This window comes from Saccopteryx leptura, chromosome 1 (genome assembly GCF_036850995.1).
Source record: "Saccopteryx leptura isolate mSacLep1 chromosome 1, mSacLep1_pri_phased_curated, whole genome shotgun sequence".
NCBI classification, from domain to species: domain Eukaryota; kingdom Metazoa; phylum Chordata; class Mammalia; order Chiroptera; family Emballonuridae; genus Saccopteryx; species Saccopteryx leptura.
The window spans coordinates 250,482,676-250,502,717 of NC_089503.1; the positions used below are offsets into that span (position 1 = coordinate 250,482,676).

A 20,042-nucleotide genomic window follows, 5' to 3' on the forward strand; every position below is an offset into this window, starting at 1 on the left:
ATAGTCACTTGCTCCAGAAATGGCTGCACAGGCCACCATACCTTGCGCCTTCTGTCTCTGCATTATTCACATGCAACCTAGAACCTGGCATGCAACAGGGTGTTTGCAAATGAAGTAACAATTCTGACCACTGTTTTAAAAGACTCACAGACAGAAGTATACAAAGGCTTGTCCTTGGAAAAATTAAGAAGCTCTTTGGGGTGTCTCTTAGGTGAAAGAATGTTTGCTTTTAGTCTATTGATATTCACACCCCAGACCCTCTAAAAACCATGTGGCATCATCTGTGAAAAGACCTCGTAGGTGTCTTGGTTCTACAGGGGGGTTGTCTTCCTGTCTTACGGGACCTCCAGAAGTTGAATGCAAAATGCTAGGAAACCACATAATTGCACTGTGATATAACATCTATATGAGGCCTTCTTGAATATTACGAGACACCTTACAAAATATTGACACCAGCAAGCCACTCTCTCTTTCTCTCCAGGTTTTGAAGTGAGCCCTATTAAATTTGTACTGCAAATGGGTCTTGTAGCCTGAATGAGGTTGAGTGCTTCCAAAAATTTAGGGAGACCGGCCCTGGCCGGTTGGCTCAGTGGTAGAGCATTGGCCTGGCGTGCAGGAGTCCCGGGTTCGATTCCCGGCCAGGGCACACAGGAGAAACGCCCATCTGCTTCTCCACCCCTTCCCCTCTCCTTCCTTTCTGTCTCTCCCTTCCCCTCCCGCAGCCAAGGCTCCATTGGAGCAATGATGGCCTGGGCGCTGGAGATGGCTCTGTGGCCTCTGCCCCAGGCGCTAGAGTGGCTCTGGTCTCGGCAGAGCGACCCCCCGGAGGGGCAGAGCATCGCCCCCTGGTGGGCAGAGCATCGCCCCCTGGTGGGTGTGCCGGGTGGATCCCGGTCGGGTGCATGCGGGAGTCTGTCTGACTGTCTCTCCTCGTTTCCGGCTTCAGAAAAATACAGAAAAAAAAAATTTTAGGGAGACCTATGAGAAGAGTGTGGCACAGTCCTGACCCATAGCCCGTGACTCTATATTTCTCATTCTTTTGAACTGAGTTATTGCCTTCTTATCTCCACTTACGAGTTTCTCTGGCCTAGGGTTATGGGTCATTCCACAATATCACTTTCAAAATCATGTTACAGTGTCTCCTTGATGGTCCTTTCTGTGGTTAGAGAAATGACCCATGAGCATGCTCTTGGGAATGAACAAAAAAAATTCTTCTAGACCAATGATTTCCAAACACTGTGCCACAATAATTCTTAAAATTTGCAATACTTGACTAGTGAGGGGGACTGACCTCTTTTCCTTTATATAGTCAAGTTAAATATGATAACAAAACCAACACAACAATAGTCATTTGGTGTGAATAAATCAAAATTATACCTATTCTTGTCAGAACAGTATTCTGCATAATTTTAATAATTATTTTGTATTCCACGAGAGTCAAAAGGTTGCAAATCACTGTTCTAGTCAAATGCTCAGCTACTTCTGTAGATGCTACAATGTAATGGTCAGCCGAAATTCTTTGTAAGGTTAATAAAGTTTTGTAACCAGTCTCCCAGGCTGGCTTTGATTTTGTCTGAACAACACTTTACATAAATTTTTACTCTCGGGTAAAATTATTGATGCCAGAACACAGCCAAGTAGAGAAGCAGCAGGCCAGCATAACACAGGGAGCTGCTGTGCTGCAATGTTGCTCATACACCACCAGATGGCACAGCAAGCAGCTACCCCCTAGAAAGCATCCAGCCTTTTGTCCTGATGCTACAATGTTCCCATTAAACCACAAGAAGGTGAAGTAGAACTGCTTTAATAAGAATTTCAGGCTTTTGGCCTGAAATTGAGCATTGAGCAGTGGCAGTCTCAGGAATTCTTCGAATTGATTCATATTCACATCAGTGGCTAGATCTCAACTTTTTCAGTATATGTAAAATATTTGTACAAATATATATATATATATATATATATATATATATATATATATATATATATATATACACAAAGATAGATTTGTAGGTAAAAATGCTGTAATATGCATGAGTGATAGGCCAGCCAGGAAGACAAAGTAGAATATATATATACAGTGTGTCCATAAAGTCATGGTGCACTTTTGACCGGTCACAGGAAAGCAACAAAAGATGACAGAAATGTGAAATCTGCACCAAATAAAAGGAAAACCCTCCCAGTTTCTGTAGGATGATGTGGCAGCATGTGCGCATGCGCAGATGATGATGTAACACCGTGTACACAGAGGAGCAGCCCACGGCCATGCCAGTCAAGATGTGGACAGTAAAGAGGAAAGTTCAGTGTGTTCTGTGGCTCACTTAATTTGAATCCGTGAACAAAGTGCACCATGAATATGGGCGCATTTATACCGAAGCACCACCACATAGGAATAACATTACTCAGTGGGATAAGCAGTTGAAGGAAACCATCAGTTTGGTGGAGAAACCCTGTTCTGGTAGGCCATCAGTCAGTGACGAGTCTGTAGACACTATACCGGATACCTACCTAAGGAACCCTAAAGAATCTGAGCCCACATCGAACTGCATTGAATAGGAATAAAACTGGGAGAGATTTTCTTTTATTTGGTGAAGATTTCACATTTCTATGTCTTTTGTTGCTTTCCTGTGACTGCTCAAAACTGCACCATGACTTTACGGACACACTGTACATAGAACTCTGTGTGTTGGTAAAAGTGCAGTACATAAGTGAAGCACTGTTAGGTAAAAGAAGACTTTCTGTAACCTAATCTTTGAGGATCTCTCTGAGCAGGAAATACAGATTTTGTAATCATGAAAGCCTGAAGATAATTTTCCAGTAGAAAATAACGTGAACATGAGCAAAGCTAACTCAGAACACTTGAAACTGGATTTAGCAAAAACCCAGATAAACGAAAAGGTAAACCTGACGTGTAAGAAAGCATTAACGGGGTTCCTGGAAGAATAGAATATCTTTGGAAGTATGAATGATTTTTGTACAAGTTCTTACGAAAAGTACAGTAACCGTAATTTGAAACCACAGGGTTCCAATCAGTTTGAGAGTCTAAGCACAGTTGGTGTACGCACATTACTGTGTAACAAAACTGAGTACTACCTCAAGTCCTAATGAGTATCAAAAATTGCCAAGCACTGCTTCTCCTGAAGAGCAGACAGACAACTGGGTAACTCTATTAAATACTGCAGTAACTCTGACTACTAATTCCGGTGGTGTTTGTAAAAAGTGGAAAGAAAGGGTTGATATCTGTGGTAACTTTTGAACATTTGTATGCTGTGGTTGTTACAGAGAGTTCTAAAGTCTACAGAAGGCTTTAAAGATATTTTATGTCTGCTGTCTGCTTTAAAGGAAGAAGGTACACTGATGAACTTTCTTCTAGTACTAATACAGACGCATGTCTTACCTGCAATGTTCTTTTCGAAATGCTGTTCCTTTACTAAGGAGCAAAATCTACTATGGGTTTTACGTTTCAGTTGGAATCCAAATGCGATCACGACACTGTCTGTTTCTGATAGGACAGGAGCTGAACGTTTTTAATTGTGTCTGTAAAACGTGAAGGAAACAATGTGATGAATGTTGACAATGCATTTCAGCAATTCATTATACATGTCACTGAAAACATATCATACTTGTTTACAGTGTAATATTTTTCAGGAAATTGCTGGACATCTGACAAAGTATGTTTAGTGATGTACGCAGTGAAAACATAATGCTTTCTAAATGACCTAAATGGTGTTCTGACACTTCTGATAGGGAAAGATAGAGAAAGGCTAATTGAGTTCAAATTAATGTTAGAATATCTTCTGGAGCTTAGTATGATACACAGTTTAATATTAAGAGCAGAATAACAGAAAGTACAGAGAAACATTTCATTTCAGTTCTAGGATACTTCTGGGTTCATCTATATGAATTAGCTATCTGGAATTTTGTAAAGGCTGGGGATATCATGACAGAACATAGACAGGTTGTTTAACAATGGCTCTTTGATTATGCATGTATCTTGAGCCAAGTACTCTGTGTAATGTAGAAAATATCTCTAGTTTTCACTTTAGTGCCCTTGTAACGTTTCCTGTACATGTGCAGTTAAGATGGACTTGCTGCTCATGTTAGCTAGATGATTGAAGTTACCTTTAAATTTGGGGTTAACAGCTGTTTTCCTCAGGATTTTGTGACTCTATTGACACAAGGAGGTTACTGTTTAACTTGAGGAAGCTGATATTATATACAGTGTGTCCGTAAAGTCATGGTGCACTTTTGACTGGTCACAAGAAAGCAACAAAAGATGATAGAAATGTGAAATCTGCACCAAATAAAAGGAAAACCCTTCCAGTTTTTGTAGGATGATGTGGCAACATGTGCTCATGCACAGATGATGACGTAACACCGTGTATACAGCGAAGCAGCCCACAGCCATGCCAGTTGAGATGTGGACGGTACAGAAGAAAATTCAGTGTGTTGTGTTCTGTGGCTCGCTAAATTTGAATCCGTGACCAAAGTGCAACGTGAATCTTGGCTCGTTTATAACAAAGCGCCACCCCATAGGAATAACATTAACCAGTGGGATAAGCAGTTGAAGGAAACCGGCAGTTTGGTGGAGAAACCCCGTTCTGGTAGGCCATCAGTCAGTGACGAGTCTGTAGAGGCTATACGGGATAGCTACCTAAGGAGCCCTAAAAAATCTGTGCATGAGCCCACATCGAACTGCACTGAATAGGTATGAAACTGGGAGTGTTTTCCTTTCATTTGGTGCAGATTTCACATTTCTGTCTTCTTTTGTTGCCTTCCTGTGACCGGTCAAAAGTGCACCATGACTTTACGGACACACTGTATAAGAGGAAACTGTACATAGCCATACAGGAGGGGGAGGTGCACCTAAGTGCCCAGCTTGGGTGATCAGGGAATCTCTGCATCTGGACCCTACAGAATACCTACCCCATTAGGCTACTCTACCAATCCTGAAAGATGTCGCCGCTCTACTTAATACAAAAGAACAAACAGGGAGGCTGCCAAAATGATGAGACAAAGAAACATGTTCCTAATCAAAGTTCAGAACAAAACTCCAGAAAAAGAACTAAACAAAATGTTGAGAAGCAATCTGCTAGATACAGAGTACAAAACATTGGTCATTAGTGTATGCTCAATGAACTTAGAACTTCAAACATAAAAAGGACTATTTTGAAATGAAGTATACACTAACTGAAATTAAGAATAACTTACAGAGAATCAAAGTAGATGAAGCTGAGATTCTAATTTGAGATTTGGAATATAAGGAAGCAAAATTAACCTATCAGAACAGCAAATATAATCCAAATAAATGAAGATAGTGTAAGGAGTCTCTGAGACAACTTCAAGTGTACCAACATTAGCATCATGGGGGTGCTGGAAGGAGAAAAGAAAGAAACTGAAAACCTACTTGAAAAAATAATGACAGAAAACTCCCATAACTTGTGGAAGTAAATAGACAAGTCCAGGAAGCATAGCAAGTTCCAAACAAGATGAATCTAAGGAAGCCCACACCAAGACACATAATTAACATGCACAAGGTTAGAGACAGAGAATCTTAAAAGCATCAAGAGAAAAGCAATTATCTACAAGGGAGCTTCCATAAGTCTGTGAGTTGATATCTCAACAGAAACTTTGCAACTAGAAGGTATTGGCAAGAAATATTCAAAGTGATGAAAAGCAAGGATGTATAACCAAGACTACTTAATTCAGCAAAGCTATAATGTAGAATCAAAGGACAGATAAAGAGTTTCCTAGATAAGAAAAAGCTAAGAGTTCATCACCGGAATTATATGAAATATTAAAGGGTCTTTTTTAAGAAGAAAAAGAAAGATAAAAAATATGAACAACAAAGTAGCAACACATATCAATGGGTAAATCTAAAAAACAAAGTAAGCAAACAAGCAGAATAGAAATGAACTGATAGACACAGAGAGCATTTCGATGGTTGCCAGATGAGAGGGGAGCTGAGAGGATGAGTGAAAAAGGAGAAGGGATTAAGAAGAATAAACTAGTTATTATAGAAGAGTCTATACATATATAGAGGAAGGAGATGGGAGGGGTGGAGAAGCAGACGGGCGCTTCTCCTGTGTGCCCTGGCCGGGAATCGAACCTGGGACTCTTGCACACCAGGCCTATGCTCTACCACTGAGCCAACTGGCCAGGCCAGTAAGCCCCCTTTTTTAAAATGAAACCATCCATAGAAGTTCTATCAATACTAGAGAAATAACTTTTAAGAACCACTTTTATCCTCTAGCCTCTGCTTTCAGAAAGTGGATTTACGTTCATGACTTCTCCGTGGGCACAGCAGCAGGCTGGGCGCACCACAATGTGATGGAAGCATGTTTCACACCAGTTTTCAGTCAATAACAGTCTGTGGACAGTCAGAGACACAACTGAACGAGGTTGTCATTTTGGCCTCCATGTCCTTGCACAAGCAGCAATATTATACACCTGTAAAACCCAAAATAATAAAACCCAAGATAATTGTCACTTGTGTGGACAATGTCAAAGTTGTGTCCAGGCAAGACTGACTGAAGAATAAAGCTTTAATATCTGTCTCTCTTCTTCCACTTTTCAAGCCACAGACCTAGCTTGGGCCTCTCGGCCTCATTGCTGGACTCCTGCTGAAGTCTCCAGGAGTCTCCTAACCTCAGACCTCCTCTGCTACTAACCATCTAGCATAGGGTGGCCAGATACACTTCCCAAATCATTGTTTTGTGCATGTTGCCCCTGGTCAAATACGGAAACAAAATTCCAGATCATAATCTTCGTGCCCTAGGCCCTCCTCAGTGTTGCTCCAACCTACCATTCTGCTCTTGTTACTGTTTTGTAAGCTCATCTCTGTGTCTCCAGGCAAAGTGGTCCTCTTTGCCCCTAAGTCACCTTGCTCATTCTAAATGCAGTCTCTGCTAAGAGAGTCCCTGCCTGGCTCCCACAATCCTTTTGTTCTATTTATTTATTATTATTTTTTTTCTCATCAAGAAAAAATGGGACAGGGAGGACTCTTCAAATGCTGATGGCAATTATTTTAGTGCCCCATAGCCCCAGCTTGCTTTATTATATAGCCCTATGCAAACCAAGGAAGTCCTTGATACAAAGTAACACATCCAAGGCTAAAACAGAAACTCTCCCAAGGCATAAACAGGATGCATTAGTGAAATCTACCAACCTCTTAAAACAAGGAGTCAGTGGAAGGGCATGTAAATTGCTTCCAGCAAGTCAAGGAAGCAAGTGAAGTGGGTGCCAATACTGAGCCTCACAGCCAATATGGAGGTGGAGGGGGCAGAACTCAGCGCTTTGCCTAGCCTCAAATCTACAAAGGCTTTCTGCCAGTTATGGTTCACAGCAACACACCGTATATCCCCCCTCCCCCCAGCGGGCTGAATGCTTGCAGAGGGCGGGCAGACTGGAGGCGGCAGGGGGCGGCTGTAACACCCAGGACACAGCTGTGGAGGCCAGGGCGGTTGGAGTAAGCCAGCGTGGGCCAGCCTGCGAAGCTGCGAAGGTGGGAACCGCTGCAGCCGCTGCGAAGGTCTGGGCTCGCACACAGTCTTGCCTGCGGCATAGGGCCCGTCCTTGACAGGGCAGAGGTCTGAGCAACAGCAGAGGGGGTCCGTGTGGGCACGTGTGATCCCGCCAGCAAGGTTAGAAGACACAGCGGCCACTGCGGAGATCCGGGCCAGCGCCCAAACCTGCCGGTGGCATGGGCATGCCCTCAGTGGCAGTGGAAGCCAGGAGACCTTGGCGGTGGTCTGAGTGAGCGCGTGTGGGTCTGGCCGTGGAGGTGGGAGCCGTGGTCGCTGCTGAGCATGTCTGAGCTGGTGCACCAACCCCCAGCGACGCGGACCCGTCCACTGCAGCAGTGGAGGTTGAAGCAGCCCCAGAAGCAGTCTGAGCAGGCATGTGCAGGCCCACCCGCAGAGGCGGAAGCCGTGGCAGACGCTGTGGAGGCCCAAGCCCTTGCTCAAACTTGCCCAGGGCACAGACCAGCCCTCAGTGGCAGCCGAGGCTGGGGCGGTCTTGGAAGCGGTCCAAGCGGGCACGTGAGTGTGTGCAGCCCTCCTGGGGCAGCGGTGGCCGCGGTGGCCACAGAGGTGGGCTGGCACCAGCAGCACCTGAACCCAAACACCCCGGACAGCAACAGCAGCGGCGGCCCAGTGGACAGACCACAGAACGGGTGAGTACACCCTACTGAGTGCTCATGCCGTCCATTATGCTCTAGGAGTACCTATCTTCTTTCAGTTTCTCAAAATTTTCACCCTTCCTTTCACATCAGGAAATCTTTCTCTCTCCTCCAAGAAACAGTAAGCTCCATGGGGGTAAGGACGTCTGTTTCTGTTTCACCCTATATACGGAAGTGCCCAGTGCAGTGTCATTTTGTACTTATAAAATATTGCTAGACTTCTGGTTGGCTCAGTGGTAGAGTGTCAGCAGGTGTGTGGATGTCCCAGGTCCAATTCTCAGAGCACACAGGAGAAGCGACCATCTGCTTCTCCACTCCTCTGTCTTTTCTTTCTTTCTCTCTCTCTTTTTTTTTTGGGGGGGGGGGGGTTCCACATAATTTTTTTATTATTGTTCTAGTTCTATGAAATACACCATTAGTATTATAATAGAAACTGCATTGATTCTACAGATTGCTTTGGGTAGTATAGACATTTTAAGAATGTTAATTTGTTCAATTATTGGTACAGTATACGCATCCATTTATTTATATCTTCAGTTTCGTCAGTGTTGTATAATTTTTCAACTACAGGTCTTTCACATCCTTGGTTAAATTTTTTTTGATTAATTTTAATGGGGTGACATTGATAAATCAGGGTACATATGTTCAGAGAAAACAGCTCTAGGTTATTTTGCCATTTGCTTATGCTGCATTCCCATCACCCAAAGTCCAATTGTCTTTCGTCACCTTCTAACTGGTTTTCTTTGTACCCCTTCCTTCCCCCGTCCCGTCTCCCTGGCCTCACCCCCAGAGTTTTTTCTGATTTACTTATTTCGATCAGTATAATGTTATCAAGGTTTATCCATGTTGTTGTAAATGATCCGATGTCATCATTTCTATGGCTGAGTAGTATTCCATAGTATATATGCACCAAAGCTTCTTAATCCACTGGTCCTCTGACGGACTCTTGGGCTGTTTTCAGATCTTTGCTATTGTGAGCAATGCTGCCATAAACATGGGGGTGCATTTCTTCTTTTCAAACAGTGCTATGGTGTTCTTGGGGTATATTCCTAACACTGTTATAGCTGGGTCAAAAGGCAGTTTGACTTTTAATTTTTTGAGGAACCTCCATACTGTTTTCCACAGTGTCTGCACCAATCTGCATTCCCAACAGCAGTGCAGGAGGGTTCCCTTTTCTCCACATTCTCGCCAGCACTTATTCTGTGTTGTTTTGTTGATGAGCACCATTCTGACTGGTGTGAGGTGATATCTCATTGTGGTTTTAATTTGCATTTCTCTAATGATTAGTGATGTTGAGCATTTTTTCATCTGCCCATTGGCCATCTGTATGTCCTCTTTGGAGAAGTGTTTATTCATTTTTTTTGCCCATTTTTGGATTGGATTGTTTGTCTTCCAGGTATTAAGTTTTACAATGTCTTTATAAATTTTGGTTATTAACCCCTTATCAGATGCATTGTCAAATATATTCTCCCATTGTGCAGTTTGTCTTTTTATTCTGTTCTTACTGTCTTTAGCTGTGCAGAAGCTTTTTAGTTTGATATAGTCCCATTTGTTTATCCTGTTTTATATTTCACTTACCTATGGAGACAATTTGGCAAATATATTGATGTGAGAAATGTCAGAGAGCTTATTGCCTATGTTTTCTTCTAAGATGCTTATTATGGTTTCACAGCTTACATTTAAGTCTTTTATCCATTTTGAGTTGATTTTTCTGAATGGTGCAAGTTGGTGGTCTAGTTTCATTTTTTTGCAGGTAGCTGTCCAATTTTCCCAACACCATTTGTTGAAGAGCCTGTCTTTACTCCAATGTATGCTCTTACCTCCTTTGTCAAATATCAGTTGTCCATAAAGGTGTGGGATTATTTCTGGGTTCTCAGTTCTGTTCCATTGATCTATATGCCTGTTCTTATGCCAGTACCAGGCTGTTTTTTTGTTTTTGTTTTTGTTTTTTTCATTTTTCTGAAGCTGGAAACAGGGAGAGACAGTCAGACAGACTCCCGCATGTGCCCGACCGGGGTCCACCCGGCACGCCCACCATGGGGCGACGCTCTGCCCACCAGGGGGCGATGCTCTGCCCATCCTGGGCATCGCCATGTTGCGACCAGAGCCACTCTAGCGCCTGGGGCAGAGGCCAAGGAGCCATCCCCAGCGCCCAGGCCATCTTTGCTCCAATGGAGCCTTGGCTGCGGGAGGGGAAGAGAGAGACAGAGAGGAAAGCGCGGCGGAGGGGTGGAGAAGCAAATGGGCGCTTCTCCTGTGTGCCCTGGCCGGGAATTGAACCCGGGTCCTCCGCACGCTAGGCCAACGCTCTACCGCTGAGCCAACCAGCCAGGGCAGGCTGTTTTGAGTACAACGGTCTTACAGTATAACTTGATATCCGAAAGTGTGATACCTCCCACTTTATTCTTCCTTTTCAGGATTGCTGAAGCTATTCGTGTTCCTTTTGGTTCCATATAAATTTTTGGAATATGTGTTCTATATCTTTGATGTAAGTCATTGGTATTTTAATCGGTATTGCATTGAATTTATAAATTGCTTTCGGTAATATAGACATTTTAATGATGTTTATTCTTCCTAACTATGAGCATGGTATATGCTTCCACTTGTTTGTATCTTCCCTGATTTCGTTTTATCAATGTTTTATAATTTTCTGAGTACAAGTCTTTAATCACCCTGGTTAAATTTATTCCTAGCTACTTTATTTTTTTGGTTGCAGTGGTAAAGGGGATTGATTCCTTATTTTCTCTTTCTGACAGTTTATTGTTAGTGTATAAAAATGCCTCTGATTTCTGAGTATTAATTTTATATCCTGCCACCTTGCTGAATTCATTTATCAGGTCTAGTAGTTTTTTACTGTGACTTTAGGGTTTTCTATATACAATATCATATCATCTGCAAATAATGATAGTTTTACTTCTTTTCGAGTTTGGATAAGCCTTTTATTTTTTTTTCTTAACTGATTGCTGTGGCTAGGACTTCCAGAACTATGTTGAATAAGAGTAGTGAAAGGGGGCACCCCTGCCTTGTTTTTGACTTTTTTTAATAAAAAAGTTTTATTTTAATGGGGTGTCTTCAATAAATCAGGGTACATATATTCAAAGAAAACCTGTCCAGGTTGTCTTGTCATTCAATTCTGTTGCATACCCATCACCCAAAGTCAAATTGTCCTCCGTCACCTTCTCTCTAGTTTCCGTTGTGCCCCTCCCCCACCCCTTCCCCTTCCCTCCTTCCCTCCCCCGCCCCCCGTAACCACCACACTCTTGTCCATGTCTCTTAGTCTCATTTTTATGTCCCACCAATGAATGGAACCCTGCAGTTCTTATTTTTTTTCTGATTTACTTATTTCACTCCGTATGTTACCTAGATCCCACCATTTTGTTTTAAGTGATCCGATGTCATTTCTTATGGCTGAATAGTGTACCATGGTGTATATGTGCCACATCTTAAAAACAGTGGTTAGATGCCACGAAGTACGTGGCAATGCCTTAACCATATGTGTGCTGTTAGGCCGAGAGCCTCTTTCGTCCTTGTCAAGGGGAGTGCTAACCTTCTCTCCTTTCATACAACACTTGTTCCTGATCTTAAGGGGATTGCTTTTAATTTTTGCCCATTGAGTATAATGTTGGCTGTGGATTTGTCATAGATGGCCTTTATCATGTTGACGTATGTTCCCTGTATTCCCACTTTGCTGAGAGTTTTGATCATGAATGGGTGCTGAATTTTATCAAATGCTTTTTCTGCATGTATTGAAATTATCATGTGGTTTTTCTCCTTCCTTTTGTTTATGTGATGAATCACATTGATTGATTTGTGAATATTGTACCAGCCTTGCCTCCCAAGAATCAATCCCACTTGATCCTGGTGTATGATTTTTTTCATATATTGCTGGATCCGGTTTGCTAATATTTTGTTGAGGATTTTAGCATCTACATTCATCAGGGATATTGGCCTATAATTTTCTTTCTTTGTGTTGTCTTTGCCTGGTTTTGGAATCAGAATTATTCTCGCCTCGTAAAAGGAGCTTGGAAGTCTTCCTTCCTCTTGAATTTCTTGAAATGGCTTGAGAAGGATAGGAGTTAATTCTTCTTTGAATATTTGGTAGAATTCACTTGTGAAGCCATCAGGCCCAGGACTTTTCTTTTTTGGGAGCTTTTTGATCACTGTTTCAATCTCATTTGTTGTAATTGGTCTGTTTAGTTTTTCTGATTCTTCCAGATTGATTTTAGAAAGATTATATGTTCAAAGGAATTTGTCCATTTCATCTAGGTTGTCTAGTTTTTTGCGTACAGTTCTTCATAGTATTTTCTTACAATATTTTGTATTTCTGTTGTGTCAGTTGTTATTTCTCCTCTCGTTTCTAATTTTATTTATTTGAGTCCTCTCTTTTTTTCTTGGTGAGTCTGGTTAAAGGTTCATCAATCTTGTTTACCTTTTCAAATAACCAGTTCCTGGTTTCATTGATCCTCTGTATTGCTTCTTTAGCCTCTATGTCATTTATTTCTGCTCTGATCTTTATTATTTCCTTCCTTCTACTAGCTCTGGGCTTTACTTGCTGTTCTTTTTCTAGTTCTTTTAGATGTAGGGTCAAGTTATTTCAGCTTTTTCTAGCTTCTTGAGGTATGCCTGTAATGCTATAAACTTCCCTCTCAGGAGTGCTTTTGCTGTGTCCCATAAATTTTGAATTGATATATGCTCATTATCGTTTGTTTGTAGAAATTTTTTTATTTCTTCTTTGATCTCATTGTTTACCCATTCGTTATTTAATAACATGCTATTTCATTTCCAAGTGTTTGTGTATTTTTGAGTTTTTCTGTTGTGGTTGATTTCTAGTTTCATGCCATTGTGATCAGAGAAAGTGCTCGATATGATTTCAATCTTCTTAAATTTGTTGAGACCACTTTTGTGCCCTAACATGTGGTCTACTTTAGAGAATGTACCATGAGCGCTTGAAAAGAATGTATATTCTGCTGTTTTAGGGTGAAAGGTTCTGAAAATATCTATTAAATCGAGTTGATCTAATATGTCCTTTAAGTCTGCTGTTTCTTTATTTTCTTTTTTAAGGATCTATCTAATGATGTTAATTGGGTATTGAAATCCCCTACTACTATAGTATTGCTGTTGATCTCGCCCTTTAATACCATCAAAGTCTGCTTTATATATTTAGGTCCTCCTATATTAGGTGCGTAGATATTTATAATGGTTATAACTTCCTTTTGGATTGCTCCCTTTATCATTATGTAGTGACCTCCTTTATCTCTAACTACAGTCTTTGTTTTAAAGTCCATTTTGTCTGATATAAGTATTACTACCCCAGCTTTTTTTAAATTTCCATTTGCGTGAAATATTTTTTCCATCCTTTTATCTTCAGTCTATGTGCATCTTTTGATTTAAGCTGTGTCCCTTGTAGACAGCATATGTATGGGTCCTGTTTTCTTATTCACGAAGCTACCCTCTGTCTTTTGATCAGATCATTTAATCCATTTACATTTAAGGTTATTATTGATATGTAATTGTTTATTGCCATTTTATTTTTTAAAACTGTATTCCTCTTTTGCTATATTCTTTTTCTCCTTTGATCTGTTTACAACAGATCCCTTTGCATTTCTTGCAGCCTTGGTTTGGTTTTAGTGAATTCCTTGAGTTTTTTTTTTTTGTCTGGAAAGCTTTTTATTTATCCATCAATTTTAAATGATAGCCTTGCTGGATAAAGTAGTCTAGGTTGTAGGTTCTTGTTCTGCATTACTTTGAATATTTCTTTACATTCCCTTCTTGCCTCAAGTGTTTCTTTTGAGAGGTCAGAAGTCATCCTTATGGGGGCTCCTTTGCAGGTGATAGTCTTTTCTCCTCTAGCAGCTTTTAATATTTTCTCCTTATCACTTAGCTTTGGTATTTTAATTATGATGTGTCTTGATGTTGATTTCTTTGGGTTTCTCCTTAATGGAGTTCTCTGTGCTTCCTGAACATGTGAGATGTTTTCCTGCCTTAATTGAGGGAAGTTTTCAGGTATGACATGCTTAAACAAAGTCTCTATCCCTTCTTCTTCAGGAACCCCTATGATGCGGATGTTATTTCTCTTCATGTTGTCACAGAGCTCTTAAGAGTTTCCTCAGACTTTTTGAGTCTCTTTTCTTTTTTCTGCTCTGTTTCCGTGCCTTAATTTATCATGTCCTCTAACTCGCTGATTCGATTCTCCGCTTCATTCATCCTGCTTTTAATTCCTTCCATTGTGTTATTTCAGATATTGTATTTGTCATTTCTGATTCTTTTTTATTATATCAATGTCCTTTTTTTATATTTGCTATCTCTTTATTTAGGTGTTTGTAATGACTATCTATTGTTGTTCTAATATCTTTGAACATCCTAACAATCGTTATTTTAAACTCTGCATCTGGTAATTTGGTTATATCTGACTCATTCAGGTCGTTTTTTGGGGATTTCTCTTGGTTCATTTGTGTTGCATTTCTATGCCTTCGCATTTTCTCTGTGTAAAAGAAGGTTTTGGCCCCTGGAGTCCACTGAGTATGGGCTCTGTTCCCTAGGTATGGTCTGTCTGCAGGCTCACCACCCTCTCTTTTGTTGCTGCCTAGGGCTTTTGGGTTGGGGCATTGCCGGTGCCTGCCCACTGGGGCTGTTGCTGTGGTTTCCACCTCTCCTTCACGGGAGTGGCTGTGATCACGTGCTCAAGTGCACAAGCTTGGTGGCCTTGGCCTTTGCCCTGCCCCCGTGGGTGGCGTTATGCTCGGCCCTGAGAGCACTGGCCAGCACCTTTGCTCAGCTATGGGTCTCTGCCTGTTTCTGTGCTTTCACCCCACTCTTGCAGGAGGAGCCCGCTTGTGGAACGGCTGCTAGCCTTGGCTCTACTGGCCGGGCAGGACTGCGTGTCCTCGCTCAGCTCAACAGCAAAACTCCGCTTGTTCTGGGGTTTTGGCTGCACCCCTGTGGGAGGAGCCAGCTCCAAAGTCAGGCCACAAGCCTGAGTTCCACGGGTGGGGCAAGGCTGTGCTACTGCACCCTTGCTCAAGGGCTGGTCTCCACCCCTTCCAGGGTTCCCGCCCTTCTCCTGCAGGCTCGATTACAGGCTGTCGGCAGCTGGGCTTGACCGCTTTTGCATGCCAGCTGGGCAAGACTGAACTCACGTGAGCCCAGTGGCGGCCAACAGGCTTCCGCCCCTGCCGACAGAACTGTGCCTCCGCATCCCGCCGCCGCCTGCACTCTGTCGAGCCCTCAGCCGTGTGGTGTGCAGGCGCTGCAGCTCAGATCCTAACATTCACTACTGTAGACCTGAAAGTTCCCTCCCTCTAATCAACTCTGCTCTGAGTGCTGCGGCAGAGCTTGTTTGACTGGTGTCCTGCTTCCTTTTGCTGGTATTGCTCTTTCCAGGGGAAATAATTCACTTCAGATTTGGGGAGTGACTCCTCCCAGGAGTTAGGGTGACTGCCTCCCAAAATGTTTCTCCCTGTGCCTCCTAGATTACACTCTCTTCCTGCTATTCCAGTACTCTCCTCTCTTCCCGTCCCCCAGGTGAGTGGTTGAGAGAGAGGTGTTCTGCAAAGTCCCTTTAAGAAGAATCCTGGGTCTGAGAAATCAGACTCTTTCTCATAAACAGTATCCTGACTTGTTTCCAGCTAAATACTGTCCTTACGCCTCTTCTGGGCTCTGGAGCTGCAGGCTGGGGCTTTGTTCCTGGGACTCAGGACCCTCCCCTCTCTGTTAAACTCACTTCCTGCCACGCGAGTCTCTCCTGGCTGCCGTTCGCTCCGGGGAGCTGGGCAGCCCTTTCCGCGTTTCCACTTTTCCTACCAGTCTAGGTGTGGCTTCTTCAGTGTTCCTTGGTTGAAGAGACCTCTTAGTTTAGTCCAAAGTTGGTTTTTCCAGATGATAGTTCTTAAAATTATTGTGTAATCCACTTTGGTTCTGGGAGGTGGATGTTGGTACGTCCGCCTACTCCAGCGCCATCTTGTCTCTCATATTAGGTTTTCAAAACCGAGATTCCACTCATAATAAGCTGTGAGTTTGGGTAATAATCTGATCTGTGCTCAACTTTCTCAAATGTAAGATGAAGGAGGAATAATTGATAGGGGCATCAAGGGAGAGACTAATAATTATGAAATGACCATCTCTACAGTGCTAAGAAAACATAAGATGGCAAAACATGGACAAAGGTTGGCTTTCCTTTGACCTTTAGTACTTTTCTGCCCTTCTAGTCCACATGTGCTGGAAGTCTAAACATAAAGACGATAGCTGTGAAAAGGAAGATAAGCTGTGGGGCTTCATGGGCCATCGAAGCAAATAGCTTCCAAGTACTCCTCTTACCGAAAGGCACTACAAATTCCTCACATATGCTTTTGTTAAATTAGAAGATTACTCAAAATTATACCCTCTCTCTGCAGGTCACCACAATTAATCCTTGGATGACTGCTTTCTAAACATTCATAGCTCTTTTTGGTGTCTCCAGTAGGAAATAACAGCAGACTTGCATACATATTGCTTTATTCATACAGAACAAATTCAAGATGAGCTATAATACTACAGATAAATATAAGCTTTCCTCAAATTGAGAGGAACTCTGCGGTTTAACGAGGTATATATTGTGTCAGTCAGTATAGAAGCAAAATGAAAACGCCAAATACTAGAACCCTTTGAAATAGTTCAAATGATATTAAACCAAAAGTCACCACAAATATCTGTGGCCTAAATCAATAGGAACTCTCAAGTCCCAGATAACCATGTCCAAATTTACGATCACATTATATAAAAATTACAAAAAATGAAGAACCATGTCTGTATCTTCATAGGGAATCTTTCCTCTTAAATACAAGAATGCAGGACTTTCTGCATTCCTGTCCTCTATTTCAAAACCAAAGTAGTTCCTAAAACAATGTTTAAGGTGCAGTACACAGTGGAAATTCAAGTGGTTAATGCTGAGGTCTCAGATTTGAAACCCCAAGGTCACCTGCTTGAGTACGGGGTCATCAGCTTGAGTGTGGAATTATCAACATGACCCCAAGTGTCACTCACTGTGGCTGCTACCTTCATAGAAAAGACATAAATATATATACCCCAGCTGCCCTATTATTTTTTAACATTCCATCAAAGCCTAGTTCCAGCTTATAAACCAAAATGTTGGCATTTGTTAATCATCTCTCTTCTCACAAAAATATGAGCACTGGGACTGCAAACTTATTTGTTTCTCATTCAAGTCCTTACAGTGCCTTGATTATTTGTGCTACACTGAGTGTTTGAATCTGGTAGATGAAGCAGGCTTAAAAATTAGCATTAAGAGTCTAGTCTCTCTGCCTGGCCTGTGGTGGTGCAATGGATAGAGCACTGACCTGGAATATTGAGGTTGCTGGTTTGAAACCCTGGGCTTGCCCAGTCATGGCACATACTAAAAGCAATCAATGAATAACTAAAGTAAGCAACTATGAGTTGATACTTGTTCTTCCTCACTCTCATCTCCCTGTAAAATCAATAATTTTTAAAAATTTTTTATTTAATGATTTTGAGAGAGAGGGGGGAGAGAGAGAGAGAGAAAGAGAGAGAGAGAGAAGGGGGAGGAGCAGGAAGCATCAACTCCCATATGTGCCTTGATCAGTCAAGCCCAAGGTTTCAAACCGGCAACCTCAAGTGTTCCAGGTCGACGCTTTATCCCACTGCGCCACCACAGGTTAGGCCAATAATTTTTTTTTTAAGTGAGAGGTTGAGATGAGAAGCATCAACTCATAGTTGTGATACTTCAGTTGTTCATTGATTGCTTCTCATATATGTGCCTTGATGGGGGGTGGCTCCAGCAGAGCCAGTGACACCTGGCTCAAGACAGAAACCATGGGGTCATGTTGATGATCCCACACTCAAGCTGATGATCCCGTACTCAAGCTGGTGACCTTGGGGTTTCAAATTTGAAACCTCAGCATCCCAGGTTGTCACTCTATTCACTGCATCCAAACTGGCCAAGCAACATCAATAAATAAAATCTTAAAAGTATATTCCTGAGCAAAAAAGGCTTGATTGGAATTAGTGTTCCTATCTTTCACCCTTGCTAGGTTTGTGTTCTCACACAATTTACCTAAACATATAAGCTTAATTTGAGTCATAAAGGAGAAAAAAAGGTTTTATGTACTTTGCTAAAAAGGGAATTTATATCATTTAGGTACTTCATAAGAAAGTGTCCATCAGATACACCATAGAAACTATCACTAGTTAATGAGTAGATCAGACAAGAGCTGTTCCAGTGGATGGGATCTGGCCTTGCTTTCTCTTATTGTGTTGAAGAGAAAAATGTCAAACACTTCCATCATTAGACAAAGTTATTCAGTGATCATAATGGATTAAGATAAAAATTAGGGTATTTTGAAACCCTGTCTCTAAAATTGGTAAGAACATCTTCAAACCATAGCAATCACCAGAATTCCCCACTTAATATCATGACTGACTGGAGTTTCTTATGAGTTGATTTGGCTCTACTACACTGTTTTTACCTTTGAGAACACAATGCTTCTGATAATCAATGACAGAATTAAGTTCACCTCCTCATAGCTTCCAATACATCGAGAAATGTCTTGCTTCCTTGAATAGCACTCAAATCATTTTGAGCATCCTCTTACTGGCAAATCCAGTCATTTAGGGTTTTCAGTCATTCTTAATAGTATAATATACACCTCTCTTGTTGACAATTGGTGTGATCCTGGTGGGTTTTGACAAATGAATGGAAAATTAGTTTCAAGACATAAACTGTAACTATAAAAGCATAAAAAAATACAATTTACCTGAGCAAAAAATAACCAAAAATGTATAAACAAGGTGATATTGAGTGAGAATATGTAATTATTAACTTGACAAAATTACAAAGTTGATCTGAAAATGACTCATTACAATGTGATATTTTCATATACTATGTGCTTAGGAAATAAAAATCATAATAACATATACAAATTGTATTAAAAAGTTAATATTTCTAAAACCTTACAAAAGATTTTGTTTGACAAAGACACGTTTTTAATCACACACAATTGATAACGTACTGCAGAATTATGTACAGCTGTGAGCAATGGGAAACATCCATAATTTGCCCACTATGCAAAAGGTGCTTAATCTCACATGGATGGAGTGGGTGGGAGAAATGACTACACAGGGAAGCAGAGGTACAAACTCCAACGTGGTTCTTCTGGATGGACGGCACCACTGCTGCTGTCATAGTGGCATTAGGAACACATGGTCACTAGCAGTACTACCAGAACAGAGTGTTTACTAATTAGATCTTATACGATCTAGACATGATGAGAGTCCAAGCATCAGCATCCAAACCATGCAAGTTCGCATTAGTTGCCTGGTAGACACATAGAAGATTACAGAAAAATTGAAACGATGATTTTTGATATGGAATGTATGAAGACATGTGTGGAAACAAACCTACATCTCTGAGAAAATGGAAGTCAGGCAACTTATTGTGGTTTTGAGGATATTCTTCATTGGCAGCACAAGGAATCAGAAAAATAGGCTGGAAGCTGGTGTCATTTAAACCCCTGTGCATGGTTTATCCTTCCTTGCATAGTGACTTGAAAACCTGGCTAATGCCTCCTGTACTTCTGCATTTCAAATCTCACATGAGTGAGGCGATATAGGTGAATTCCAACATGCAACCATAAAAGAAAAAGATTCTAGAAAATATTACATTACCCAGGTGACAAAACACAATTTAGGAGAGTCATTTCTGTATCTGTTTTTAATTTAGTCTAGTATTTAAGCCCTAGCCTGAAGAAATGACAAGATACACAACTGACTCTTGAACAACATGGATTTGAACTGCTGATCCACTTATTCATAGACTTTTTAAAAATTTCTAAACATCCACTCTGTGGCTGGG

At 41.5% G+C, this 20,042-nt stretch overlaps 2 protein-coding genes and 1 non-coding gene across 4 annotated transcripts in view; all 3 read right to left on the reverse strand.

Annotated features, from left to right (window-relative positions):
* Positions 1–20,031, reverse strand: part of LOC136378546 (protein FAM170A-like) — a 58,723-nt gene extending 38,692 nt beyond the window's left edge. For both annotated transcript variants that reach the window (XM_066345601.1, XM_066345584.1), the window contains exon 1: positions 18,706–20,031. The gene's annotated coding sequence lies outside the window, so the exon portion shown is untranslated. The remainder of the gene's footprint in view (positions 1–18,705) is intronic.
* LOC136378509 (zinc finger protein 791-like) overlaps positions 1–20,042 on the reverse strand; it is a 131,620-nt gene that overhangs the window by 4,322 nt on the left and 107,256 nt on the right. Inside the window, 1 exon segment of the mRNA XM_066345508.1 lies at positions 3,395–3,534. Within this exon segment, the coding sequence (XP_066201605.1) occupies positions 3,482–3,534 (53 nt within the window). The 3' untranslated portion in view covers positions 3,395–3,481.
* LOC136389956 (U6atac minor spliceosomal RNA) lies at positions 11,624–11,748 on the reverse strand. Its single transcript, XR_010748497.1, has one exon. It is a non-coding gene; the product is annotated as a U6atac minor spliceosomal RNA (small nuclear RNA).